General features: G+C 43.8%; 1 protein-coding gene and 1 long non-coding RNA gene across 4 annotated transcripts; one reads left to right on the forward strand and one right to left on the reverse strand.

The window, feature by feature from the left end:
* Positions 1 to 1,313: 1,313 nt before the first annotated feature.
* Positions 1,314 to 12,312, forward strand: LOC138802696 (uncharacterized). Its single transcript, XR_011364801.1, has 3 exons — positions 1,314 to 1,500; positions 5,165 to 5,210; positions 12,150 to 12,312. It is a non-coding gene; the product is annotated as an uncharacterized lncRNA (long non-coding RNA).
* Positions 11,551 to 24,709, reverse strand: LOC138802695 (rho guanine nucleotide exchange factor 3-like). Of its 3 annotated transcripts, XM_069986267.1 has the most exons (12): positions 24,261 to 24,709; positions 24,072 to 24,129; positions 22,134 to 22,187; positions 20,687 to 20,794; positions 18,267 to 18,428; positions 14,980 to 15,042; positions 14,084 to 14,180; positions 13,870 to 13,946; positions 13,525 to 13,782; positions 13,275 to 13,445; positions 12,132 to 12,321; positions 11,551 to 11,927 (listed from the first exon to the last, which is right to left on the reverse strand). In XM_069986267.1, exons 1-12 carry the CDS (start codon positions 24,326 to 24,328, stop codon positions 11,695 to 11,697), a joined length of 1,539 nt encoding a protein of 512 aa, XP_069842368.1. In that variant the 5' UTR covers positions 24,329 to 24,709; the 3' UTR covers positions 11,551 to 11,694. The 3 variants fall into 3 exon arrangements, with proteins under 3 accessions (XP_069842368.1, XP_069842371.1, XP_069842369.1); XM_069986270.1 differs by lacking the exon at positions 18,267 to 18,428; XM_069986268.1 differs by lacking the exon at positions 14,980 to 15,042.
* Positions 24,710 to 25,628: the final 919 nt, after the last annotated feature.

Here is a 25,628-nt window from a genome sequence, read left to right on the forward strand (position 1 = left end):
TCAGATTGTACAGAAGTTCAGCTAGCTAAGTGCCGTGTTGAGGTGGTATACAGCAAGTGGGCTCTGGTGCTTTTGCTAGTTTACTTGTTACAGTGGCCAGGAGAGGAGTTACCCACCCCCGGACACAAGGGCGCTGGCACTTGAAAGGGTAGCACAATGTGCAGGTGTGGGAGCAAAGAGCCAGCACTTAACCAGATGATGACCTTTACTGATGAACTTCAGTGCAATATAAGTTAGGATAACAAACAACTCACTGGGAACAAGTGTAGGGGACAGTAGTGTTGAGGTAGTGACTTGAAGATGTGAGAGAAGTGTGACTTGACTTGGAGACAGAAGGAGTAAGGGGCCATCTTGGGGACCTTGTCTAAGTAGAAGTGTACTCTGCTGAGATAACATAGAGGGTGACTTAATGAACTGGAGAGAATCCTTGTACTCATGGTTAGAAGCAAAGCAGAGAAAGAAGACTGCTTCCAAACCAGCTCAGCAACTGTCAGGTTTGGTAGCATGGCCTATACAACTGGGTGTAGCTAACTGCTCAAGGCTTCCCAAGGTAGTCAAGTGAAGATTAGTAGGATACTTCAGCTAAGTCTCTTTGTCCTACTGGGGATCAGTCTCTTGACTTTTGAAGATTTTCCTGACTAGAAAGAAGGATCCCAGACGTAGACCCAGAGGACGGCTAACACAACTTTGGGTTTAGCAGTGCATCTTTATCTAAAGTCTCTCATAGAAGAAATCTGTAGCTGTATCTTTGGTCTTTTTAGTCTCTGACAAGGGCTCTGGCCCTGGGCCAGGCCCATTTATCCACTGCAGCAGGAACTCTCTAGTTTGCTGGTTCTCTAGGTACCATACACTAGACACCTCCCAACAGGAACTAACTAGCCTTATATAGAAGTCACCAGGTCTAACCTCCTACTGGGGACAGTGTACAGAAAAGAGAGGGATGAAGTGTACTTGGGGTACAAAAGAACATAGTTAACCCTTCATCCTTCAGCTATGCTCTGACAAATTGTGAACCCATCATCCCAGAGTGTGACACCTGACACCTTAGTGCACACCCGTATTGGGACACTACATACACTCATCCAGTATCTATACCTAAAAAAAGATGCAAAAACTGCTCAAAAATGTTTCGAATGCTTGAAAAAAATCTGATTTAATATGGCTGTTAACACAGATGCTTTACTCCTTCTGATCCGTTCATTTCCTCTCTCCCCGGGGGAAACGTTATTTATCATTAATCAAAAAATATTTTAATGAAGTTTTGTTTTTCCCAACTTTACAGATAGTTAATTATACACAAGGGGCCGGAGCAGAGCGTCAGCCTGTCAATGGGAGGAGGTGGGGAACGTATAAGACGGTCACAGAAATGCAGGGTGAATGGGGGCAGGAGGCTACCACCGGGGGCGCCCTCCATAGGAGAAGGAGTCCTAGAGCCACCGTCCCCCTGAACAAAACAATGGCAAAATCCATGAACAGTGACCAAATTTAGAAACAAAGACGGTAAGATTAAAAAAACATCAAGGCAAGAAATTATTATAGCTTTTATTACAGCTAATACTATTACTTTTTCTTATTTCTATGTCTTTAAATTTTTCCCAATGTTTTTAACATTTCCTCTAGTGATAACATTACTAGTGTTATTTTTTCAGCTATTAGGGTTATTACTATGATTTTCCCAATGTTACTACGACTATTATTAGTATTATTATTACCATTATTAGGATTACCCTTCTTACTCTTATAAATGGACTGGAGGCACAGATGTGCAGTGTATTTTACATAGTAAAGCCCATAGTAAATAATGACAATGCCGATGTACAAAACATTTAGGGCCACATTTATCATCCGGCGGACGGATGATTTTTGGCGGAAAGTGCCGATTTGCGTATTATTTTATACGCAAATGGCCGATTTGCGAATAAAATAATCGCAAATCGGCACTTTCCGCCGAGTACGCCAGGGGGCGGGAAGTGGGCGGAACGGAGGACGCGGACTCAGAGTCCGCGCGATTTATCATCCGTTCCGCCCAAATGTACGCCGAAAACCTACTCCAGTCCTCAGCTGGCGTAGGTTTTCGGCGGTGCGCACCGGCGCGCACAGGATTTATGTACAGGCAGTCCGCCTCTACATAAATCCCCGTACCGCCGGAGCTGCGGGGGCATTTTTAAGTCCGGCGTAAAAAACGCCGGACTTAATAAATGCCTCCCTTAGGGTTTTTTTTGAGTTATGGGATCTGTGGTGTTTTTTGGGGCTTCTCTAAAGAGGTTCAGAAACACTATACAAAGTGTCACAAAATAAAAGAATGCCATAAGAAATACTTAAAACCTACATTTTGGGTTTTTAAATGTATTGTTAGGGTGCGTTCACACCTAAAGGATGTGCAGCAGATTTGATGCTGTGTTCAGTTATTTAAATGAAATCTGCTGCAGAAAATCAGCTGCAGATCCTGTAGGTGTGAACGCACCATCAAGCTCTGGAAAAAGTACAATTTCATGTTACGCCTGATCAGATTATTACATTGATTGAGACAAAATACACAAAAGTACATAAAACTAGTGACTAAACAGGTTGGTTGTGGTGTATCTGTGTAAACATGCATACTGCCTATATAACACACATATACCATACATAACACACACACATATCTCACTGCTATATAACAAACATATACCATACATAACACACACATCTCACTGATATATAGCACACATATACCATACATAACACACTCACTCACACACACACACACACACACACACACACACACACATACATAACTCACTGATATATAACACACATATACCATACATAACTCACGGATATATAACACACACATATAACATACACATAACACACACACACACAACTCACTGATATATAACACAAATATACCATACATAACTCACTGATATATAACACACATATACCATACATAACTCACTGATATGTAACGCACATATAACATACACATAACACACACAAAGCACACATATACTCACTGCTATATAACACAGATATGACATACATAACACACACACACACACACACACATAACTCACTAGAGCTGGAGAGGGTACAAAGACGGGCAACTAAACTAATAAGGGGAATGGAGCATCTTAGTTATAAGGAGAGATTAAAAGAATTAAATTTGTTTAGTCTGGAGAAGAGACGTTTAAGGGGAGATATGATTAACTTATTTAAATATATAAATGGCCCCTACAAGAGATATGGGGAAAAGATGTTCCAGGTAAAACCCCCACAAAGGACAAGAGGGCACTGCCTCCGCCTGGAGAAACAAGGGGGCACTGCCTCCGCCTGGAGAAAAAAAGGTTCAATCTCCGGAGGCGACAAGCCTTCTTTACCATGAGAAGTGTGAATCTGTGGAACAGTCTACCACAGGATCTGGTCACAACAACAACAGTAGAGGGCTTCAAAACCGGCCTAGACAAGTTCTTAGAGCAAAATAATATAAATGCATATGTATAGAACCTATCACCCCTCCCCCTTCCCTGTATCCATCCCCTCCTTGGTTGAACTTGATGGACATGTGTCTTTTTTCAACCGTATTAACTATGTAACTATATATAACGCACATATACCATACACATACACACAAAGCACACATATAACTCACTGCTATATAACACACATATAACTCACTGCTATATAACACACATATAACATACACATAACTTACTGCTATATAACACACACATAACACACACATAACTCACTGCTATATAACACACATATATAACACACACATAACTCACTGATATGTAACACACATATAACATACACATAACACACACAAAGCACACATATATAACACACATAACTCACTGCTATATAACACAGATATGACATACATAACATAACACACACACTCACACATAACTCACCTATATATAACGCACATATACCATACACATAACACACACAAAGCACACATATAACTCACTGCTATATAACTCACTGCTATATAACACACATATAACTCACTGCTATATAACACACATATAACTCCTTGTGTGTCTCTCCCTTGAAAGAACATTACAGGCTTCTTCTTCCTAAGACTTACTATAATATCTATGTTATCCCCCGCTTTATTAATGGATAGAACCTCCTGATGCTGCTGCCTGTGCTACACAAGGAACGGGCCAAGTCTTATGAAGGGGTCTCAGTATCTTTTTTTTTTATTTTTTTATTTTATTATCATAATTCAAAAATCACATGCTTAATCCACCACAGAGTAACATACATTATAAGAATTTAATTTATATACATATTTTTTTCTTTAATTTTAATTCCTTAGCCGACACCAACCTGGAGAGCCACTTCTTTTCATTAATATATAAAATACAAAAAAAAAAAAAAAAAAAAAAAAAACAGACAAAAAAACCCCTTTCCTCCTTTTTAAACCCCATCATAAGAAATAAAAATAAATAAATAAATGCACACACACACACACACACACACACACACATACATACACGCACATACACATATATGCATACATACTCATACATACATACATACACATACATTCTCATTAATAATAACAACAATAATATAAATAAAGTAGAAAGAAAAAGAAAAAAAGAAAAAGAAAAAAAGGTTTATCCAGAAGGTGAGAAAAATAAATAAATAAATAAATAAAAGTTTTTATATAGGGGAAAGAGACAACTTCCAATTGTCTCCCCTGTGTTATGATAGTTGCAGGGTGATTCATGGTGCCTTAATTCGCACCCCCATATTTACTTAAAGAGGGGGAGGACTAATGTGCGTATATCACGCCCATCATCCCCCTTAGTGCCCCTACCCCTCACAACATTCATTCCTCAGTTCTTCCCTCTGCCCACCCAAAGAGTAGGGGTTAGGAGAAGCGGTATAAGTAGTAGTTAGTCTCTCATACCTTGACACCAACTGGGAGAAAACATCTATAATGCCCCTCCCAATCGGAAGGGGTCTCAGTATTTTTAAATGTAAAATGTGTTGCTCATATTCCGAGACATTTTCTTGCTGAACATTGTGCCAACAAGGGGTGCAGTACTGGATCTTTTCATAGCACCTGCTTTGTTTGCCTCTTATTATAGCAATATATAACAATATTCCATATATTTCTTATATTATTATTATTAGACCTTTTTCCCTTTTTTCCTAGACAGAAGCTCATTTCTCGTTTGATTGACAGAAATTCTAAACTCCAGGTAAGAAATACAACCCCTATTCTCCATACTATGGGATCTGATGGGCTTAGTCCTAGATTGATAAGTAGATTATAGCCGTTTCTAATATTGGGGGTTTGGGTTATTCTCTCAATGGAAAAATATAAATTATATCATTTACATTCAGTGGGTCAGCAAGAAGTAGGGGACATATGAAGAAGGCAAGTATACAGGATCAGACTACACAGGGTTTGGTTGTAGTCTGTAACCATGGTGATAAGGGGTTACATAGCTACATAGTAAGTATGGTTGAAAAAAGACTCAAGTTCAACCACAGAGGGGATGGATGGAGGGAAGGGGGGTGGATGATAGATAGATTCTATACATATGCATTCATGTTATTTTGTTCTAAGAACTTGTCTAAGGGTCCTACCAGATGAAGCGATTTTTAACGAATGACGATAAACGATCGCAAACGGGATTGTTTATCGTTAACCTGAAATCGTTTACCATATTACACAGAACGATAGTCGTTAGTTATGATCGTTACTACAATCGTTACAGCGATGGTTACCATAATCGTTTACGTCATCTGATCCCAGCAAAACAATGGACAATGTGCAATTACAGCAAAAGATTAGTGAACAATCAACAATGATTTTAGGGTCAGATCTAAATCAATTACACAGAACGATTATCATAAAAGTTCGAACGATATAGCGATTTTTTGCACAATAATGGTCCTGTGTAATAGGGCCCTAAGCCTGTTTTGAAGCCCTCTGCTGTTTTTGCTGTGACCAGATCCTGGGGTGTCCGTTCCACAGATTCACTGATCTCATAGGTTTCTTTAGAATCTGTAGCCACAAAAAATTGTAGAAGCTTTAAATTGTTTTAATGGTTTGCCAATGTCTCAGGTGCATTCAGTTACTGCTGTCAGGGCATGCTGGGAGTTTTAGTTGTCTAACAGCTGAAGAGCCACTGGTTGAAGACCAGAAATAAGAAAAAGGAAAGGAAAGTAGACTGAGCAGTGTGATCTAACATGTCCTCAGCACGGAGGCTTCCTTGGCCCAGTAGACAATACCTCTTCACATCCAGTGAGTGTGTGACAGAAGAAATATCTTCTGGTGATGGCTCCTATCACCACAGAAATAATTCTATTCCTTCTATCACATACTCGCTGGATGTAAAGATTTATTACAGGATGAAAACTACTGCGATACAACCTTCTAGATATGTTTGCTCCATCATTGACCCCTATGTTATATCAGTAAGTTTCCCACATGGGTTGTATTACAGGTTGACCAGTTCTTCTATGAGGATGTGTGAAGGTAACGGGTCTGCGGTCACACAATTCTTCATTCTTGGTTTTAAAAATTTGGAGAACTTTAAGATATTACTTTTCTTTATGTTTCTCTTGATTTATATTTTGATTCTACTTGGAAACCTCTTCATTATCACATTGGTATCAGCCAGTCACCACCTCAATGTGCCCATGTACCTGTTCCTCCGGAATCTCTCTGTGGCGGACATCTTGTTTACCACCAATATAATGCCCAACATGCTGTACGTTATAGTGACGGGAGGAGGGGACATTTCCATCACGGGATGTTTCATCCAGTATTATGTGTTCTGCAGCTCGACGTATACTCAGTCGCTGATCCTTACGGTGATGGCCTTTGACCGCTATGTGGCCATCTGTCATCCTTTGCGCTATGCGCCGATCATGAGCCATAAGCTTTGTCAGCACCTCATCTTCTGGCCATGGGCCATTTGCTTTGTCCTGTTCCCCATTGAAGTTGCTTCTTTATTCCAATTAACATTTTGTGGATCTAACATCATTGAACATTTCTTCTGTGACTTTGCCCCCATCTTGGCCATAGCCTCCTCGGACACTTCCACTGTACAGACAGAAGATTTTATATTCGCCGTCCCCCTTATGTTCATGCCCTTTGTGGTGATCACAATCTCCTATTTCTGTATTGTTATCTCAATCCTTAAGATTACATCCATTGCCGAGCGGTGGAAGGCGTTCTCCACCTGCAGCGCCCATCTCACCACCATCTTCATCTTCTACGGGACACAGATCACAATATATATATTCCCCGTTGGGGAAGACACTTTCTATGGGAAAACGGTGAAGTCTTTGTTATACACGGTGCTGACGCCTTTCATTAACCCTATTATATACAGTATGAGGAACCATGAGATCAAGAGAGCTCTGCAGCAACTAATATATAGGAAGAGTAAGACCACAACCCATCCCAGGTTCCCCTAAATGTAGGGAAATACAATAAAATCTATTAAATAAACTGGAGTAGTGGTAGAATTTCTAATATGGTAAATCCCTACATGTAGTCAGCAGTGTAAACAATGGGCAGCTTCATTATGGTTACCATGGTTACGTCCAGGGTTTTGTTTATGTGTATTTTTATTTCAATTAAACATCTTTATTTACAATGTAAATCTTGACAAGTTTTTCAATTTGGAGAGTAAAGAGCTCCCATTACCCCCACACTTAACTAACCCAATAAAAAAGCGGATTAGTCTTGGGATTGTCCATTATACGTTCTCTTGTCTACATCTTTAGGTTTGAGGGACCAGTAAAAATAGCATGAACAATGGCATTCACAAGCAAAAGGAAATGTCATGGATTTCAGATGCCAAGAAGATTCTGTAGCCATGTAGGGTGAATTGTCTGCACATTGTGTGTCCTGAACCGAACCTGCAGTAAATGTGTCTCCATAGTTACAGACTACAAACTCTTTGTAGACTGATCCGGCAGTCATACTCCTTTACATCTTTTGTCTAGTTTTTATTAACATATATGTGGTAAAGTTGGAAGAAGTTGGGGACGGATGGAAAAGAGGATGGCTGTAGGAGCACCATACAAAGTTATTGGATGAAAAGAACTGTCTCCCACAGCATTAGATAAATGGTATGGAGGATAAGCATTGGTTTGGTGTAGTGGTTTGTTTCTTAAGGTCGCAGACGCAGGAGAGCTTGAAGAATAGTCTTATTGGTATAAACAATTCATAAAACAATGTAATAATATAGGTCAGTGCATTTCAGCGCTTGTACTGGCAAGTCATAGGAACAGTAAGGCCAACTTGGATAGTTATGGTATATGCGCAAGATGTCATCAATGTTTGGTCGCTGTGGGTCCCCAAACCTGCATAGAGAACTGGGGTCTCCTAACCTGCCTGGTAAGGTGGCTGCTGCATCCAGGTGGAGAATAAATGGAGGTGGCTCAGTTTTGTATGGCCTCTATCCCAGACTAGTGAAAGGTTCTGAAAACACAGCGCCACTCCTGGCTATGGCCCTATAGTGGCACCAACCTATAATCACCAAAAGGGGCTAAAGGCAAAGATCCCAATGAGTTCAGATCCTGGAAGCTCTGTATATCAGGGGACATGTACATCTGGTTATGGCTTTAATGGCTTCCATCTTGTGCCATATACTATGCGGTAAATGTTTTTACAGAATTCTGCTCTACAGAATAACACAGAGGTCTAAGCTGTAGCATCCAGCAGAGAAAAGCAAAGATGCCAGAAACCAAAATGACATACAGAAAGTGGATACCACTGGCATCATGTGAAAAGAGCCTAGTACAGATGCCTTCCCTGTGTGATCCCTTGGGCACAGTAGCAGGACCCAGGCGATCACCTGAATGTTACCCTTTCTGTAACACATTGGTCCTGTTGTGAAGGACTGGGGGCAAACGTCATACGGTCACCAGCTGCCTCGATGGTGTAACAACATCTAAAAAACAGGGTCATGAGCTCTAGTGCTCACAACTAGAGAAGAGCATATTGATTCAATACAAATCAGTTTGCTCAAAGTGGGCGGTAATCTCGCTGATCAGTCCGCTCACTTGGCATTTGGTTACTGGTGGCTGAAGAAGTTGGATGCAGCCCTAGGGAGTCTGGTAAATATGGATACAGTCTTTTGCCTATGGTTGTATCCATGTTTTCCCAGGCTCCCTAGGGCTACATCCAACTTCATCCACCACTGGTAATCAAATATCGAGCGGTCACATTCAAGCATTCTCCAGTTGTACTTATCTCCAGTGCTCGAAAATTGGGTCATGTCCCTAATCTCAGATCTTCTGTAGATGTCACTGATAAGATCCTTTTGTCTCTTCATGTAAAATTAACATGTCAAAGAAATCATAGAGGATTCCTGAAAACTTAGTGTTTGGAATCTTCATAGCATTTGCTATTGAGCATGTGCAGAGTTCATACCGGCCTGTAGGTGGAGCCAAAGGAAAGGCCAAACAAAACCAAGATGGCCATATACAACCCAAGACAGCAGGTTAAGTGTGCCTTTACACCGAGAGATTTATCTGACAGATTTTTGAAGCCAAAGTCAGGAATGGATTTGAGAAGAGGAGAAATCTCACTCTTTCCTTTAAGACCTGTTCCCTGTTTATAGTCTGTTCCTGGCTTTGGCTTCAAAAATCTGTCAGATAAATCTGTGTAAAGGCACCCTTAGAGGATATTCCCTGTACCTACTTTCCTGGCTGGCTCACCATTATTCCTGTTCCCACAATGCAATGCTTTCGGGTCATGGTCGGCAGCTGGCGCGAGGAATTGCCTGCTCAGCCAATCAGTGATCACAGCAGCGTCCACCTCTGCCACAGATTATGACAATAAAGATAGGGCACAGTGTGCTGGGATTTTGCTACCCAATTTTTTTGTTCAAGGAGGGATAACTAGAGCATCCTGACTGCAACTCACTCCTCCCCATAGAGAACACAAGAATGTTCGGCTGTACCCAATGTTTACATGTATGGGGCGGCCGGGAGATATATATTATCGAAAATGTATGACCTCCATATTTCTTCTGAATATTACACATCTACAGTGTTATAATAGGTTCCCTCTTATGCTAATTACATTCCGTCCCGTCACCTCTGTTGTTTGGGCAGTAACGTTGAATGTCAATCAGAGCTGAACTCTGCAGGGATCACGCATCATTACCAAGACTTATTATTCCCTACTGCTCTTACCCAGGACAGAAGAGTACGTTCACTTGTGGGAAGGGGTTAAAAAATTTAAATCAGTGTAATGATTAGCCATAACATTATACAGGTTGTCTAGGCTTAGAAAAACATGGCCGCTTTTCAGAAACAGCACCACTCTTGTTTCCAGTTTGGGTACAGGTTTTGCAACTTAGTTCCTTTGAAGTGAATGGAGTGAATGAAGTGTAACTATCAGTTCAGATGTATTCTCAGGATGTACAGTCCTGTGTATGTATGGGGAGTAGCACTATATCTGCCTAGTCTATCACTAGTATATGCCATTTCCCCCCTGGGTACCACCCTGCAAACTGGTCAGCTGCAGTGTGGATACAGACTGGCCTCTGTGCTGCCTCCTATACATTATATAGACAGTAAAACAACATCTTGCAATCCTATCCCACTGTAGCAAACCTTCAAAAGTTCCCACACCAGCACTGAGCAGCGTAACATAAAGTCTGTACATTGCACAGGCTGTTTGTCTCCTCTTCCTGCTCCCTCATCCCCCTCAACACCTCCCCCTCCCATAGACTATAATGGGCAGTGTAAACCCATCTTCCCTCTGCTTCTCTGTGATATAGAATAGTGTTGAGCAAACTTGCAGAAAGTTCCGGTCTTGCAACATTCACTCAAACCTATATGCTCTACATTTGACTCCCAGCATCTATAGAAGTTGGATTCTTTTGGCTTTATCCATGTTTTCCAGGACTCCCTAGGGCTAAATCCAACTTCTCCAGCTGCTATGAGTCAAATGCTGAGTGTTTGGACCAATGTTGCCAGACCCGAACTTTCAGCAAGTTTGCTCAACACTAATAAGAAGGTAAGAAGTGAGAGGGGCGTGGGGGGTGGGATACTGCTTTGTCAGTACAGAAGGAAGCTCTTTTGCCTAATAAAACCTATTACACAGTTTCTTATATTCGCTTGTACTATTGATTTTTGCAAAGCTACAGTTCAAAGTCTCAGATCTTCCCGTTAGTACTGCGGCTTCTTATTCTGTGACATTACATCTCCTTTAAGCTTTGCCAGGTTCCTTTTCCTTCCATGTGTTACATGGAACAAGGAAATCCAGGTAGAGTCCCTGGCACAGAGGACCTGTGGCAGACATATTTGTAGGTGTCGGGTTGTATCCCTAATGCAGGGAACACTGTACAGAGGGGGCGCTATTCCAAGTTCATGTCAGGTATCATACTAAGTATCATGTATCCTACTCAGTTTCATGTATCATACTCAGGAGAGGATAAGGATTGGATTTCTGTATGGAATATGCCACCATTGTGATCATGAACCTGAAGACAGAAAACCAACATCTCTATATAGAATGTAAATCTCCTAAAAGGTGGAATTTTCCCATAAGGCTTCATGAAATCAGAGTCTTTCATACTTTATGTAAAAATCTAGTTCATGTAAAATATATTCAAGAACTATTCCCATTGCGGTAAAGGAGAAGATGTCGGGAGGAATGGCCTGATGTGGTGACTGATCCATTGTTCCTGGTCTTATAAAGAATCCTCATCTGTCATCCATCTTGTCTTCATGGCAGTTCAGGCTCAAGTCTGAGAGGTTGATCAGAGTACATGGGGTTTCCAGGGATGGGGCAGGGCTGGCGCTCTGCTCTCTGCTCGCCACCATGGCGTGTCTGATGCAGCTGACCCACTGCTGTTTGTTAAAGGAATCATTGGCTTGTAAGGTGTGGGCTTGTCCTCTGGAGCGGTCGCGGAAACTCACCCGGAAAAAGTTTTTTGCTATTAAAATAATCATTTAAAAAAAATTAGACCTGACACCCTGATTATATATATATATATATATATATATATATATATATATATACATATATATATATATATATATATACATATATATATACACACACACACACACACACACACACACACACACACACACCGAATGACAAACTAATGAATGTTTTCCATCTGTTCTCCAATTACCTCGCTCATTGGCCGCAGTGAATGCCCCTCGTATGGAGCCCCCCACCCGCACTTCTCCATCAGGAAGATCCTCTAAGACGAGCTCGGGCAGAGGGATGGGCTGACGGTACACCTGGAACTGTGGCTGATCATTGTGAGTGACCAGACGTGTGAGGACGAGGATGGTCTCAAACAAGAAGACATGGAGCCTCTAGGGGGAGAAAATGGAGACATCTCATCTGTGAGCAAATTCAGCTCCATCAACCTGAACTGATCTATTATCACTGCCTCATGTCTGCACCAATTCTATAAAACCCAAATCATCCCAATGGTCTTCATCCTAATTTTAAAAATTAGTCTAAAGTCAAATATATTTTCCATCCATTCAAAGTTATCTTCCTGATTATATAGTAGCTATAAATTCACAGTGGCTATAACTAACATTGTGGCTATTACTATATGGTGGTGGCTGTTACTAGATGGTGGCTGTTACTAGATGGTGGCTCTTACTAGATGGTGGCTGTTACTAGAAGGTGGCTCTTACTAGATGGTGGCTCTTACTAGATGGTGGCTGTTGGCTCTTACTAGATGGTGGCTGTTACTAGATGGTGGCTGTTACTAGATGGTGGCTGTTACTAGATGGTGGCTCTTACTAGACGGTGGCTCTTACTAGACGGTGGCTCTTACTAGACGGTGGCTCTTACTAGATGGTGGCTCTTACTAGATGGTGGCTCTTACTAGATGGTGGCGGCTGTTACTAGATGGTGGCTATAACTAGACGGTGGCTCTTACTAGACGGTGGCTCTTACTAGACGGTGGCTCTTACTAGATTGTGGCGGCTGTTACTAGAAGGTGGCTATAACTAGAAGGTGGCTCTTACTAGATGGTGGCTCTTACTAGATTGTGGCGGCTGTTACTAGATGGTGGCTCTTACTAGATGGTGGCTCTTACTAGATTGTGGCGGCTCTAACTAGATGGTGGCTCTTACTAGATGGTGGCTCTTACTAGATTGTGGCGGCTGTTACTAGAAGGTGGCTATAACTAGAAGGTGGCTCTTACTAGACGGTGGCTCTTACTAGATGTTGTTATATAACTATATCATATAACTATATGATGGTGGCTATAGCCGTGTGTTGGCTGTAAGGTTGTGGATGGATCACTCACTTGGCCTTTGTTGTTCTTCAGCTCCCCGTGACAAAGCAAGAGTCGGGAGCAGGCCACATCCTCCTCACCCTGGTTTTCATACAGATAACATAGTCTTTTTCTGTAATATTCACATTCTGCCTCCCCAGCTTTGTGGTTTATCATCGTGATAATGGCCTGGATGACGGACACCTGGACGCAGAGTAGAGACATGAGTTACAATGATCATACTCTAAGGCTCCATACCAGCTATAGCGTAGATGCCACTCACAGCCTGGCTCAGGGCAGCATGGTCAGGGTGCTCCGGCACAGTGTGCTTCAGCAGTTCTTTCAGCAGTAGCGGATACTTCACCAGGCGGCTCCGGGGTAAGTCAAGGAAGCTCCATACATCTAGTTTACGACTGAAGGCAGATTCTTGACATAGCTGAAGGAAATTGTGTACGGCCGGGTTACGTCTCTTGTGGTCCAGCAAAGCTTTGGCAGCTACTTGGTTACAGCAATATTCTTTGTAGGTGTGAAGACATGGAAGCTGAGGATCATAAAACATACATATGTATATTACATGACAGCAGTGTGCTCAAAACACAGGAATAAAAATGGCGTAAGCTATACTTACCCAATCCAACATGGTGGGCCCCAACTGGTCTACAGTACCATCTTCATGGCGTAACTTTACCAATCGATCAAAGAGATCTAAAAGGGATCATACAAGAAGTGCTCAGCGACAATGGTGACAAGGATAAGTCAGTATCATCTTCAAGATTTAAGAAGTGCTCTCATAGAATCCACAGCAGTATGGAGAGTCCACCTCGGATCGGCAGGGAACCCACCTTGGTGTAATGGAGGAAGTGTGTCCAGGATGCCGAAGATCTGGGTGAGTTCATCCTGAGTCATGATGGCCAGCTTCAACATGGGCTCATAGTAATTCTATGAATACAAGAGCATTGACGGTGAGGAGACATGAGGCAAAACAAGAGGTGGAGCAGCAATAATGGTTGTGTACAATGTCTTATAGCCAATACCCATGAGGGCTTCATCCCTGTAACAGCATAGAAACCTGTGGAGTAGACATTAGACTGTGTGATGGGGTCTGTAGTAGTCTATGAAGTTGTAGATTAGACATTAGACTGTGTGATGGGGTCTGTAGTGGCCTATGAGGTTGTGGATTAGACTGTGTGATGGGGTCTGTAATGGTCTATGGGGTTGTAGATTAGCCTGTGTGATGGGGTCTGTAGTGGCCTATGAGGTTGTCTATTAGTCATTAGACTGTGTGATGGGGTCTGTAGTGGCCTATGAGGTTGTGGATTAGACTGTGTGATGGGGTCTGTAATGGTCTATGAGGTTGTCTATTAGACATTAGACTGTGTGATGGGGTCTGTAGTGGCCTATGAGGTTGTCTATTAGACATTAGACTGTGTGATGGGGTCTGCAATGGTCTATGAGGTTGTCTATTAGACATTAGACTGTGTGATGGGGTCTGTAGTGGCCTATGAGGTTGTCTATTAGACATTAGACTGTGTGATGGGGTCTGTAATGGTCTATGAGGTTGTCTATTAGACATTAGACTGTGTGATGGGGTCTGTAGTGGCCTATGAGGTTGTCTATTAGACATTAGACTGTGTGATGGGCCCATAGGGATCCAGAGATTAAGATTTGTCTCTGCTACATCTGCAGATCTATTCATGGATGACTTGTTGTACATCTATAAGAATGTCACTTACATTACCTTCTGTACCAGGTGCAGATCTTCAACAAGCATCCGCTCCCCCTGCATCAACTCAAAGATCACCTGTATGAGATGGAGACGTCATGTCACCGCAATGTATGAGAAGAATACGTCACCACACAGTGTATGAGATGGATCTGTCATGTCACCACACAGTGTATGAGATGGATACGTCATCACAAAGTGTATGAGATGGATCCGTCACCACACAGTGTATGAGATGGATACGTCATCACACAGTGTATGAGATGGATACGTCATCACACAGTGTATGAGATGGATACGTCATCACACAGTGTATGAGATGGATAAGTCATCACAAAGTGTATGAGATGGATACGTCATCACACAGTGCATGAGATGGATACGTCATCACACAGTGTATGAGATGGATCCGTCACCACACAGTGTATGAGATGGATACGTCATCACACAGTGCATGAGATGGATACGTCATCACACAGTGCATGAGATGGATACGTCATCACACAGTGTATGAGATGGATAGGTCACCACACAGTGTATGAGATGGATACGTCACCACACAGTGTATGAGATGGATCCGTCACCACACAGTGTATGAGATGGATCCGTCACCACACAGTGTATGAGATGGATCCGTCACCACACAGTGTATGAGATGGATACGTCATCACACAGTGTATGAGATGGATACGTCATCACACAGTGTATGAGATGGATACGTCATCACACAGTGTATGAGATGGATAAGTCATCACAAAGTGCATGAGATGGATACGTCATCACACAGTGCATGAGATGGATACGTCATCACACAGTGCATGAGATGGATACGTCATCACACAGTGCATGAGATGGATACGTCATCACACAGTGCATGAGATGGAAAGGTCACCACACAGTGCATGAGATGGATAGGTCACCACACAGTGTATGAGATGGATACGTCATCACACAGTGTATGAGATGGATACGTCATCACACAGTGTATGAGATGGATACGTCATCACACAGTGTATGAGATGGATACGTCATCACACAGTGTATGAGATGGATACGTCATCACACAGTGTATGAGATGGATACGTCATCACACAGTGTATGAGATGGATACGTCATCACACAGTGTATGAGATGGATACGTCATCACACAGTGTATGAGATGGATACGTCATCACACAGTGTATGAGATGGATACGTCACCACACAGTGTATGAGATGGATACGTCATCACACAGTGTATGAGATGGATACGTCATCACAAAGTGTATGAGATGGATACGTCATCACACAGTGTATGAGATGGATACGTCATCACAAAGTGTATGAGATGGATACGTCATCACACAGTGTATGCGATGGATACGTCATCACAAAGTGTATGAGATGGATCCGTCATCACAAAGTGTATGAGATGGATCCGTCACCACACAGTGTATGAGATGGATCCGTCACCACACAGTGTATGAGATGGATACGTCATCACACAGTGTATGAGATGAATCCGTCAGCACACAGTGTATGAGATGGATAGGTCACCACACAGTGTATGAGATGGATACGTCATCATAAAGTGTATGAGATGGATACGTCATCACACAGTGTATGAGATGGATACGTCACCACACAGTGTATGAGATGGATCCTTCACCACACAGTGTATGAGATGGATCCTTCACCACACAGTGTATGAGATGGATCCTTCACCACACAGTGTATGAGATGGATACGTCATCACAAAGTGTATGAGATGGATACGTCATCACACAGTGTATGAGATGGATACGTCATCACACAGTGTATGAGATGGATCCGTCATAACACAGTGTATGAGATGGATCCGTCACCACACAGTGTATGAAATGGATAGGTCACCACAGTGTATGAGATGGATATGTTACCACACAGTGTATGAGATGGATCCGTCACCACAGTGTATGAGATGGATATGTTACCACACAGTGTATGAGATGGATAGGTCACCACCAGGGCCGGCTCCAGCTTTTTGTGGGCCCTTGGGCGACAGAGCCTCGGCGGGCCCCTTTGAGGAGCAAATCATGGAGAGACAGGCGAGGAAAGATTTGCAGCAGAAGAAACATGCGGCTGCTGCATATCTTTCTCCTCCTGTATCTCCTGATCTCTGCAGTAGTCAGGACTCTGGAGGAGTCAGACACAGTGACAGGAATATATATATATATCATGCTGGTGCTGCTAGTTCTCTAGTATACAGCTCCTTCTGTGTGTGTGTGTGTGTGTCTGTATATACATACACACAGAGCAGGAGCTGTATACTAGAGAACTAGCAGCACCAGCATTATATATATATATATATATATATATATATATATATATATATATATTTATAATATGAACATGGTGAGACCTCTAGTTCTCCTATATACAGGCCCTGCAGTGATATACAGTGTGTGTGTATATATATATATATATATATATATATATATATATATATATATATATACACACACACTGTATATCACTGCAGGGCCTGAATATAGGAGAACTAGAGGTCTCACCATGTTCATATGATAGATAGGAGATAGGGAAATAGATAGATAGATAGATAGATAGATAGATAGATAGATAGATAGATAGGAGATACAGATATCTAGTTGTTTTGTGTATAGAGGTCCTGCTGTAATATATATATATATATATATATATATATATATATATATATATATATCCTGCTGTAATAGATATATATATATTACAGCAGGACCTCTATACACAAAACAAGTAGAAGAACCAGCACATACAGGACACTTAGTATGCAGAGCCTACCTGCTGCCCTCTATCAGGTCATGTGTCCGATCACATGACCCATGACATCATCAAAGGTCCTTCAGACTCAAAGGTCCTCTTTCCTACTCGGCTGTAGGGAAGATTTGTGATGGAAGACAGGTGCTCGGGGGCCCCAGTATGGATCGGCGGGCCCCTAACTGTCACATGCGGCCTCTAGGGGCCCAGTCCCCTTTGTTACTACACTTTTTTTTCTTTTTTACTAACAAAAAAAATGTAGTAACAAACGGGAGTGGGCCCCTAGAGGAGCTGGGGGCCCCGGCATTTGCCCTACTTAGCCGGGTGCTGACGCCGGCCCTGGTCACCACAGTGTATGAGATGGATATGTTACCACACAGTGTATGAGATGGATCCGTCACCACACAATGTATGAGATGGATCCGTCACCACACAATGTATGAGATGGATCCGTCACCACACAATGTATAAGATGGGTAGGTCATGTCACTTCCAATCTATTATGAGGTAATAAATATCATCTGCACCTCCTGCCTCTTAATCTCCCGGGCGGACAGCTCCTCCCCCGCACTGTCGAACGTCTCGCTCCACAGCTTGCTGCTTCTCTTTTTTGCAGAGCTGCTATCTCGATTGCGCGTCCGCGGAGAAAAGCTGAACAGACGGTTTTCATTCCGGGAGCCTATGGAGCGCTATACATAAGAGATCGGCAATAGGGTGAATGGGGATCTATCAGCATTGTAAAACATCAGTCAAGAAATGTACACCCACCCTCCCCAAAGGAAAGGGAATATTTACTCCCATCATGCCTCAGAAAAAGGGGATTTAAAAATCTCCAGTATTCCAGCAGTATCAGCTGCTGTATGTCCTGCAGGAAGTGGTGGATTCTTTCCAGTCTGACACAGTGCTCTCTGCTGCCACCACTGTCCATGTCTGGAACTGTCCAGAGAAGTAGCAAATCCCATAGAAAACCTTTCATGCTCTGGACCCAGGGCCGTGCTCTGTGCCCCGTATACTGCCATCATATCACTTGCTATGTTCCCTGTATACTGCCATATCACTTGCTGTGTGCCCTGTATACTGCCATATCACTTGCTGTGGGCTCTGTCACGTTAGTCCTGAGTGGCAAATGACCCACCCAGAGTATCGGTACCGCCACCCACAGAAAGGGGAAAAATGACCCAAGGTGTGGCGGATGTGTATAGGTGTTGGTGCTGAGGAAGAGATGACTGAGTCCCAGTGATGAAAATAGAACAGCTTTACTGTACAGTCTCTGAATAATACAGAACACTTTGGCAGCAAATAGCTAAATCTTGACACAGACTTTAGTGCTTCAACTTGGTTTGTGCTGCGGAGATACTTTCAGAGAGAACATATAGGAGGTAGTTGTAGTGGTGCTTGGAGTGAAAATACTTAAGAGTGAGAGATACTTGTACCTGTGTTTAGACTAATGTCTGACCACCTTCTGCCCTACAGTGTCTAGCTACTCGTCCTACTAAGGTGATACAAGACCCAGCAGTGGTTACCTGGGTGAAGCTAAGTGTCTGAGACTTCCCAGTGTAACTTGCACTGTGAGATAGAATATGTAGAACTTTTGGTATCTTTGTCCTATCCAGGCTAGTTCCTTTTGTAGATTATGATACTGCCCTGCACTTTGTAGAGTGGTTTTTGGTGTGGGCTGGGTTTATCCTTGACTTTTCCTCCCTTTTGTAGTGCCTAGCACTGCATCTTGGATATCATAGGAATACTGGAGAAACAGAGTGTCTCTGGTTGCTTCATACACGTGTGTCTTAACCAACTCACTAATTAGACCACACTGAACTGATCTTGTCCCGAACAAGGATCCTGGCAGAGCCAGACCCTGGCTTGGCTATAGCAGGGACGTCTGTTCTGTGTGTCCTCTTACCACGAGAATCTGGGTAGAACTGAAGCTACATCTCCTCACACCAAGTGACTACTTCCTACAGGGATATGTAAGAGGCCCTGTGAGTGGTGGAAAGGAATGTGTGCAAAGAAAAGAAGGTGAGGGATAGATCAGAAAGAAAGAGCATCTCCAGTGGACAAGAAAAGTATATAATATATAAGAAACTGTAACCCTTTGTTAGCTTCAGCTGTGCAATCCATAAGAGCATATATATATATATATATATATATATAACACTGACATCTAGTGGTAAAACTAGAGAATACTTTCATCACCACTTAACCTAGAGGAGAAACTTTTGCGACAGGTGTAAAACGCAAAACACCCATGGGGGGACACCACAATATCACATGCTGTGTGCCCTGTATACCCTGGGTTGCCCAGCATAAAGTACAGGTCTATGCTACTGCGGGGGACACAGTGCTCTGCAACATTCCTGTCTCCGCCGCTGTCCACCGATGTAATAATTTTTCCAACTTCTGCTGGCATGTCGTTCCTACAGGATATGGCCGCTAGGCATAGACAGTATAGTGTATAGCATAGTATAGTGCGGTCTATACTGAGCAGCCATTTTATGTGGGAACAGCACATTAGTGGAAGTTGTAAAGATTATGAACCGGCAGCTGCTGTGGAGCAGGACAGGTAAGTATACCGCACTGTTGTGTCCCCCGCATCCCAGACAGCAGTGCAGATTTGTACTTTATGCCAGACAACCCAATTAAAGCTGTATTGTTTGGTACCAATGCATATAAATATTTTGTGTATGTGGGGGGCTGGTGCTCCTGATCTTTTAAGACTCTAATCTTGATCTTATATGATATTTTTAAGACTCACACTGGAAAGAATACACCACTTCCTACAAGACATACAGCAGCTGATAAGTACTGGAAGATTGGAGATTTTTAAATAGAAGTAAGCTACAAATCTGTAAAACGTTCTGACTCCAGTTAGTTTAAAGACCTTTTTTTTCCTCTGGAGTACCCCTTTACGAATTAAAGACAGACATTAAGTAAAATCTCTGCTTACCTGGATGGACAGGCTGAGCTTTTTCAGGGGGGTGACCTTCACCTGCTGGGGGGTGCTGGATGCAGACAAAGTCTTGGTGACAGGTTTAACCCTCTTGTTGCTGGGCTCCTGCAGTGATCACAAAAAGTACAATGTTCATGGCTTTCTGCTCATTAATAATAATTGTTAGTATAGTGGCAACAGATTCCACAGGGCTCAACCCTCATCCCCCTCTGTCCAAGGAACGCATCACCATGAAAATGCTACCTAAGCTATCGGCACCATGTCATAGAGCAGAAGGAGCCGAGCAGATTGATATATATCTTTTACATTCAGTGTAACTTTTTGATTGAAAACTCTGATGTTTCCAGGCTAAGGAGTCCAGTCCATTGAGTGACACCGCCCACTGGACTCCTTACCACCGAATGAGCAGGGATTTCAATCAACAGGTTACAAGTTATACGGAATCTGTTCCCACCATGATATACATCAATCTGCTCAGCTCTTCCTGCTCTATAATATGATACCGATAGATTACACAGCATTGTCTTGGTGACAGGTTCCCTTTAAACATGGCGACAAGCAAACTAGTTGTCATACCCGCATCAAAGCAAAGAATTATGAGTTACACAGCAATGTCTAGGAACAGATGCAGGGGGTCCGCCTGATCGCATGTTCTGGGGCAGATCAGCTAAACAATACCGAGCAATGATAAGACACATCGGCTGTTTACATTCATGGGAGGAATAAACCTAATATGCAGATTATATAGTGTGGGGCTGAATCTGAGGGTGCTGTGTACAGCGTATATATATATATACACACACACACACATATATATATATATATATTGTGTCACCAGTGATATTACTAAGTCACTGTAGTGTTCCTGTAATGAGGATGTGGTTTTCAGGCGTCCTACAATTGCCGAAAGTCCTCATCATACAGGAAGTCCCCGAGCAAAATGAAAAACTCAGGTTACACTTTAGCAGAATCTTTCAATGTCTGGAGAATCTCACGTTATAGTCCTCCCCCGTCAGGCTGCCACAGGCCTCCCCCCCCCGTCAGGCTGCCACAGGCCTCCCCCCCCGTCAGCCTGCCACAGGCCTCCCCCCCCGTCAGCCTGCCACAGGCCTCCCCCCCCCCGTCAGCCTGCCACAGGCCTCCCCCCCCCCCGTCAGGCTGCCACAGGCCTCCCCCCCCCCGTCAGGCTGCCACAGGCCTCCCCCCCCCCGTCAGGCTGCCACAGGCCTCCCCCCGTCAGGCTGCCACAGGCCTCCCCCCCGTCAGGCTGCCACAGGCCTCCCCCCCGTCAGGCTGCCACAGGCCTCCCCCCGTCAGGCTGCCACAGGCCTCCCCGTTATCACCCCGCTATCAGGGGGTGATGGGGGTTGTAATCTCAGGGAAGGGGGGTGGGGGTCGCAGGTCAGAGCGCTCTCTTGTCCCATGACGCCCCCCATACACTGACCTTCTCCTCTATGACTTGTGCTGTGGCCCGCTCACCCTGATTCCTTCTCTTCAGCTGAAACATTAAACACAGAATGGATAAGGGGGCTTTTAGTAACACACATCAGGCTTAGATACACAACAACTCAGTAGATAGTATCACACATGAAAGGCTTAGGTACATCAGCTCAGCAGAAAGTATCACACAGGGAACACGCAGATGTACCGACCAGGTAAACAGTATCACCAAAAAGGCTTAGATACACTGGCCCAGCAGACAGTATCACACAGGAAACACTTACATGCAGCAACCAGGTAAATAGTATCACCAAATAGGCTTAGGTACACAAGTTCACCATACATCACACACTAGGCTTAGCTACACTGGCTCACCATACAGTATCAGGCTATGTTCACACTACGTAAGTTTCCGGCCGTAGCGCGTTCCGTCAATAAGCGGCCGGAGACTTACGTAGTTTGCGTATAATGGAAAGTATACGAAGTACGGCCGCACAGTTCACACTACGTACGAACTTACGCCCGCATCGTACGCGGCGGCGTAAAAAATGAACCAGACCATTGTTTGCGTACGAAAATGCCGGAACTTACGCCTGTAGCGTTACATGCGGTCCCGTACGTAGTGGTGATTTCTTCATTTTTGCAGCTTTTTGTGCCGATCCAAAAGGTTCTGTGGGGTGTCCGGGGCTAGGCGAAGATTTCCAAGTAAAAGACCGCTGTCAGATCGCTAAGTAGGGCACTCGGGAAGCGTAAGTAGACTACGGGCGTAAGTTCGCGCTCCGTACGTAGCCGGCCGCAAGTAGCATAAATCTCCGGCCGGAGTTTACCGCGAAAATATACGTAGTGTGAACATAGCCTCACACTGTAGGCTTAGCTACACTGGCTTAGCAGACAGTATCACACACTAGGCTTAGCTACACTGGCTTAGCAGACAGTATCACACACTAGGCTTAGCTACACTGGCTTAGCAGACAGTATCACACACTAGGCTTAGCTACACTGACTTAGCAGACAGTATCACACACTAGGCTTAGCTACACTGGCTCAGCAAACAATATCACACAGTAGGCTTAGCTACACTGGCTCAGCAGATGGTATCACACACTAGGCTTAGCTACACTGGCTCACCATACAGTATCACGCAGTAGGCTTAGCTACACTGGCTCAATCGATGGTATCACACACTACACTTGGCTACATTGGCAGACTGTATCACACACTAGGCTTGGCTACACTGGCTCACCATACAGTATCACACTGTAGGCTTAGCTACACTGGCTCAGCAGATGGTATCAGACACTAGGCTTGGCTACACTGGCTCACCATACAGTATCACACACGAGGCTTAGCTACACTGACTCAGCAAACAATATCACACAGTAGGCTTAGCTACACTGGCTTAGCAGATGGTACCACACACCAGGCTTGGCTACACTGGCTCAGCAGATGGTACCACACACCAGGCTTGGCTACACTGGCTCAGCAGATGGTACCACACACCAGGCTTGGCTACACTGGCTCAGCAGATGGTACCACACACCAGGCTTAGGGTACTATTACACCAACAGATCTGACGACAGATTATCTGCCAAATATTTGAAGCCAAACCCAGAAACAGACTATAAACAGAGAACAGGTCATAAAGAAAAGACTGCATTTCTTCTCTTTTCAAATCCACTCCTGGGTTTGGCTTCAAATCTTTGGCAGATAATCTGTCGTCAGATCTGTTTGTGTAATAGTACCCTTAGCTACACAGGCTCAATTGATGGTATCACACACTACACTTGGCCACACTGGCAGACGGTACCACACACTAGGCTTAGCTACACTGGCAGACGGTACCACACACTAGGCTTAGCTACACTGGCTCACCATACAGTATCACACAGTAGGCTTAGCTACTCAGACGGTATCACCCAATACATTCACATTATCGGCTCACCCCGGAGCTTTCGGACAGGGAGCCGGTGGTGAAGGAGCGTTCTCTCTGTACAGGAGTCCTGGAGAAGAAGGAAAATGTTACATGACAAATCCACCTCAGCATCACCGCACTGCAGCCCCCACCATAGATTCCTGGAGGCCACAGCACAGACATTACACAACGCCAAAGGAAGCCATAATCCTTCCCTACCAGACGTCCCCCTCATCCACTGCTTCGGTTTTCCCGCTCAGGTCCATGGTGGTTACATTGGGTCCCATCAAGGATGGTGGATGTGTCCGGTTGTCATGGTAATTGCTGCCCCATGGTCCGCTCGGTGTCTCCTGCAGATGGTCCCCGCTGCTTCTGAAGCTTATTCAGTGACGTTTCCGCCTCAGACCACATCTTCCTGTCACAGGTAGCTGTCAGTGTGGTCTGGATGAAGCATCACTTCCCCTTGCTGTAGCGGAGCTGTCACCCCGGGGTGTGGGGGCAGCGCAGGCACTTCCTGACTACAGACAACAGCCCGATGACAGGTTACATCACCCAGTATAACATCGTCTCCACTACTCCGGCATAGTGACACTGATGGCCTCTCTCGCCTCTTCGTGACTGGCTGATCATAACCTCCCTGTTATCAGCTGGCGAGGGCAGACTGTGGTGGTCTTCAATAGGATTACTGACAGGAAGCATAAAATAAGCTCCGCCCCTGTGACCCCCACATTATATGACATCTCCATCCATTAGTGACTGACAGCGGTGATCTTATAACGCCGCTGGACATGAGAACCTACAGTCATATGGAAATAAGGCGACATCATAACAGCTACCCAATTCCTGATTCCTCCAATCTCAGGGCATGTTTAACATTACAGTATTTTTTTAAGGTTTTAAGTTAACACAACCTAAATTTCCAATAAATAACGTCCGCAATTTATTGTAAATTAAAATAACATTGTGTTCTATGGAATACTGGCCGGAGTGTACACTCCGGCCAGGATCCCATACGGCCGCATAGAAAACTGACAGTGCAGACAATGTAAAAGTGCATCTCTGGCCGCACTTTACATTGTCTGTTATGATGATTTGGAATGCGCCCACATACACCCGAATGCGCTCGCATTCCAAATCAAAAGAAGTGTAGTTCTTCCGGCCGAATCGGGTGAACTTCAGTGACACGGCCATGTCACAGAACGGCCGCTGACATTCTTTGTGTGAACCCGGCCTTAAGCTCAAACATAACTTTTGATATGTTGCTGCCCATGGTGAGACTAACAATTCCTTCCATACTTGTTATTATCTGTTCAGTCTCCTTCCCCCAGTTCTCAGCTGCTGCTTTCTGCTGAAGACACAGAAATCTGTGTGTGAGCTTCTTGTAGCTTTGTAATGCTGGTAGGTCAACTTGCTGATGAATTCAATGTGATTAACCCTTCCAGCATTACAAAGAAGCTACAATGTTGCAGATACAGCCTGCCAGGGATTTGTTTTCATCAGCTGTCTCAGAAGGTACAAGGGAGGAGGGAGAGACGGAGAGAAAAGCTCGCACAAAGGTTTCTGTGTCTTCAGCAGAAAGCAGCAGCT

The sequence above is a fragment of the Dendropsophus ebraccatus genome, chromosome 10 (genome assembly GCF_027789765.1).
Source record: "Dendropsophus ebraccatus isolate aDenEbr1 chromosome 10, aDenEbr1.pat, whole genome shotgun sequence".
In the NCBI taxonomy this organism is placed as follows: domain Eukaryota; kingdom Metazoa; phylum Chordata; class Amphibia; order Anura; family Hylidae; genus Dendropsophus; species Dendropsophus ebraccatus.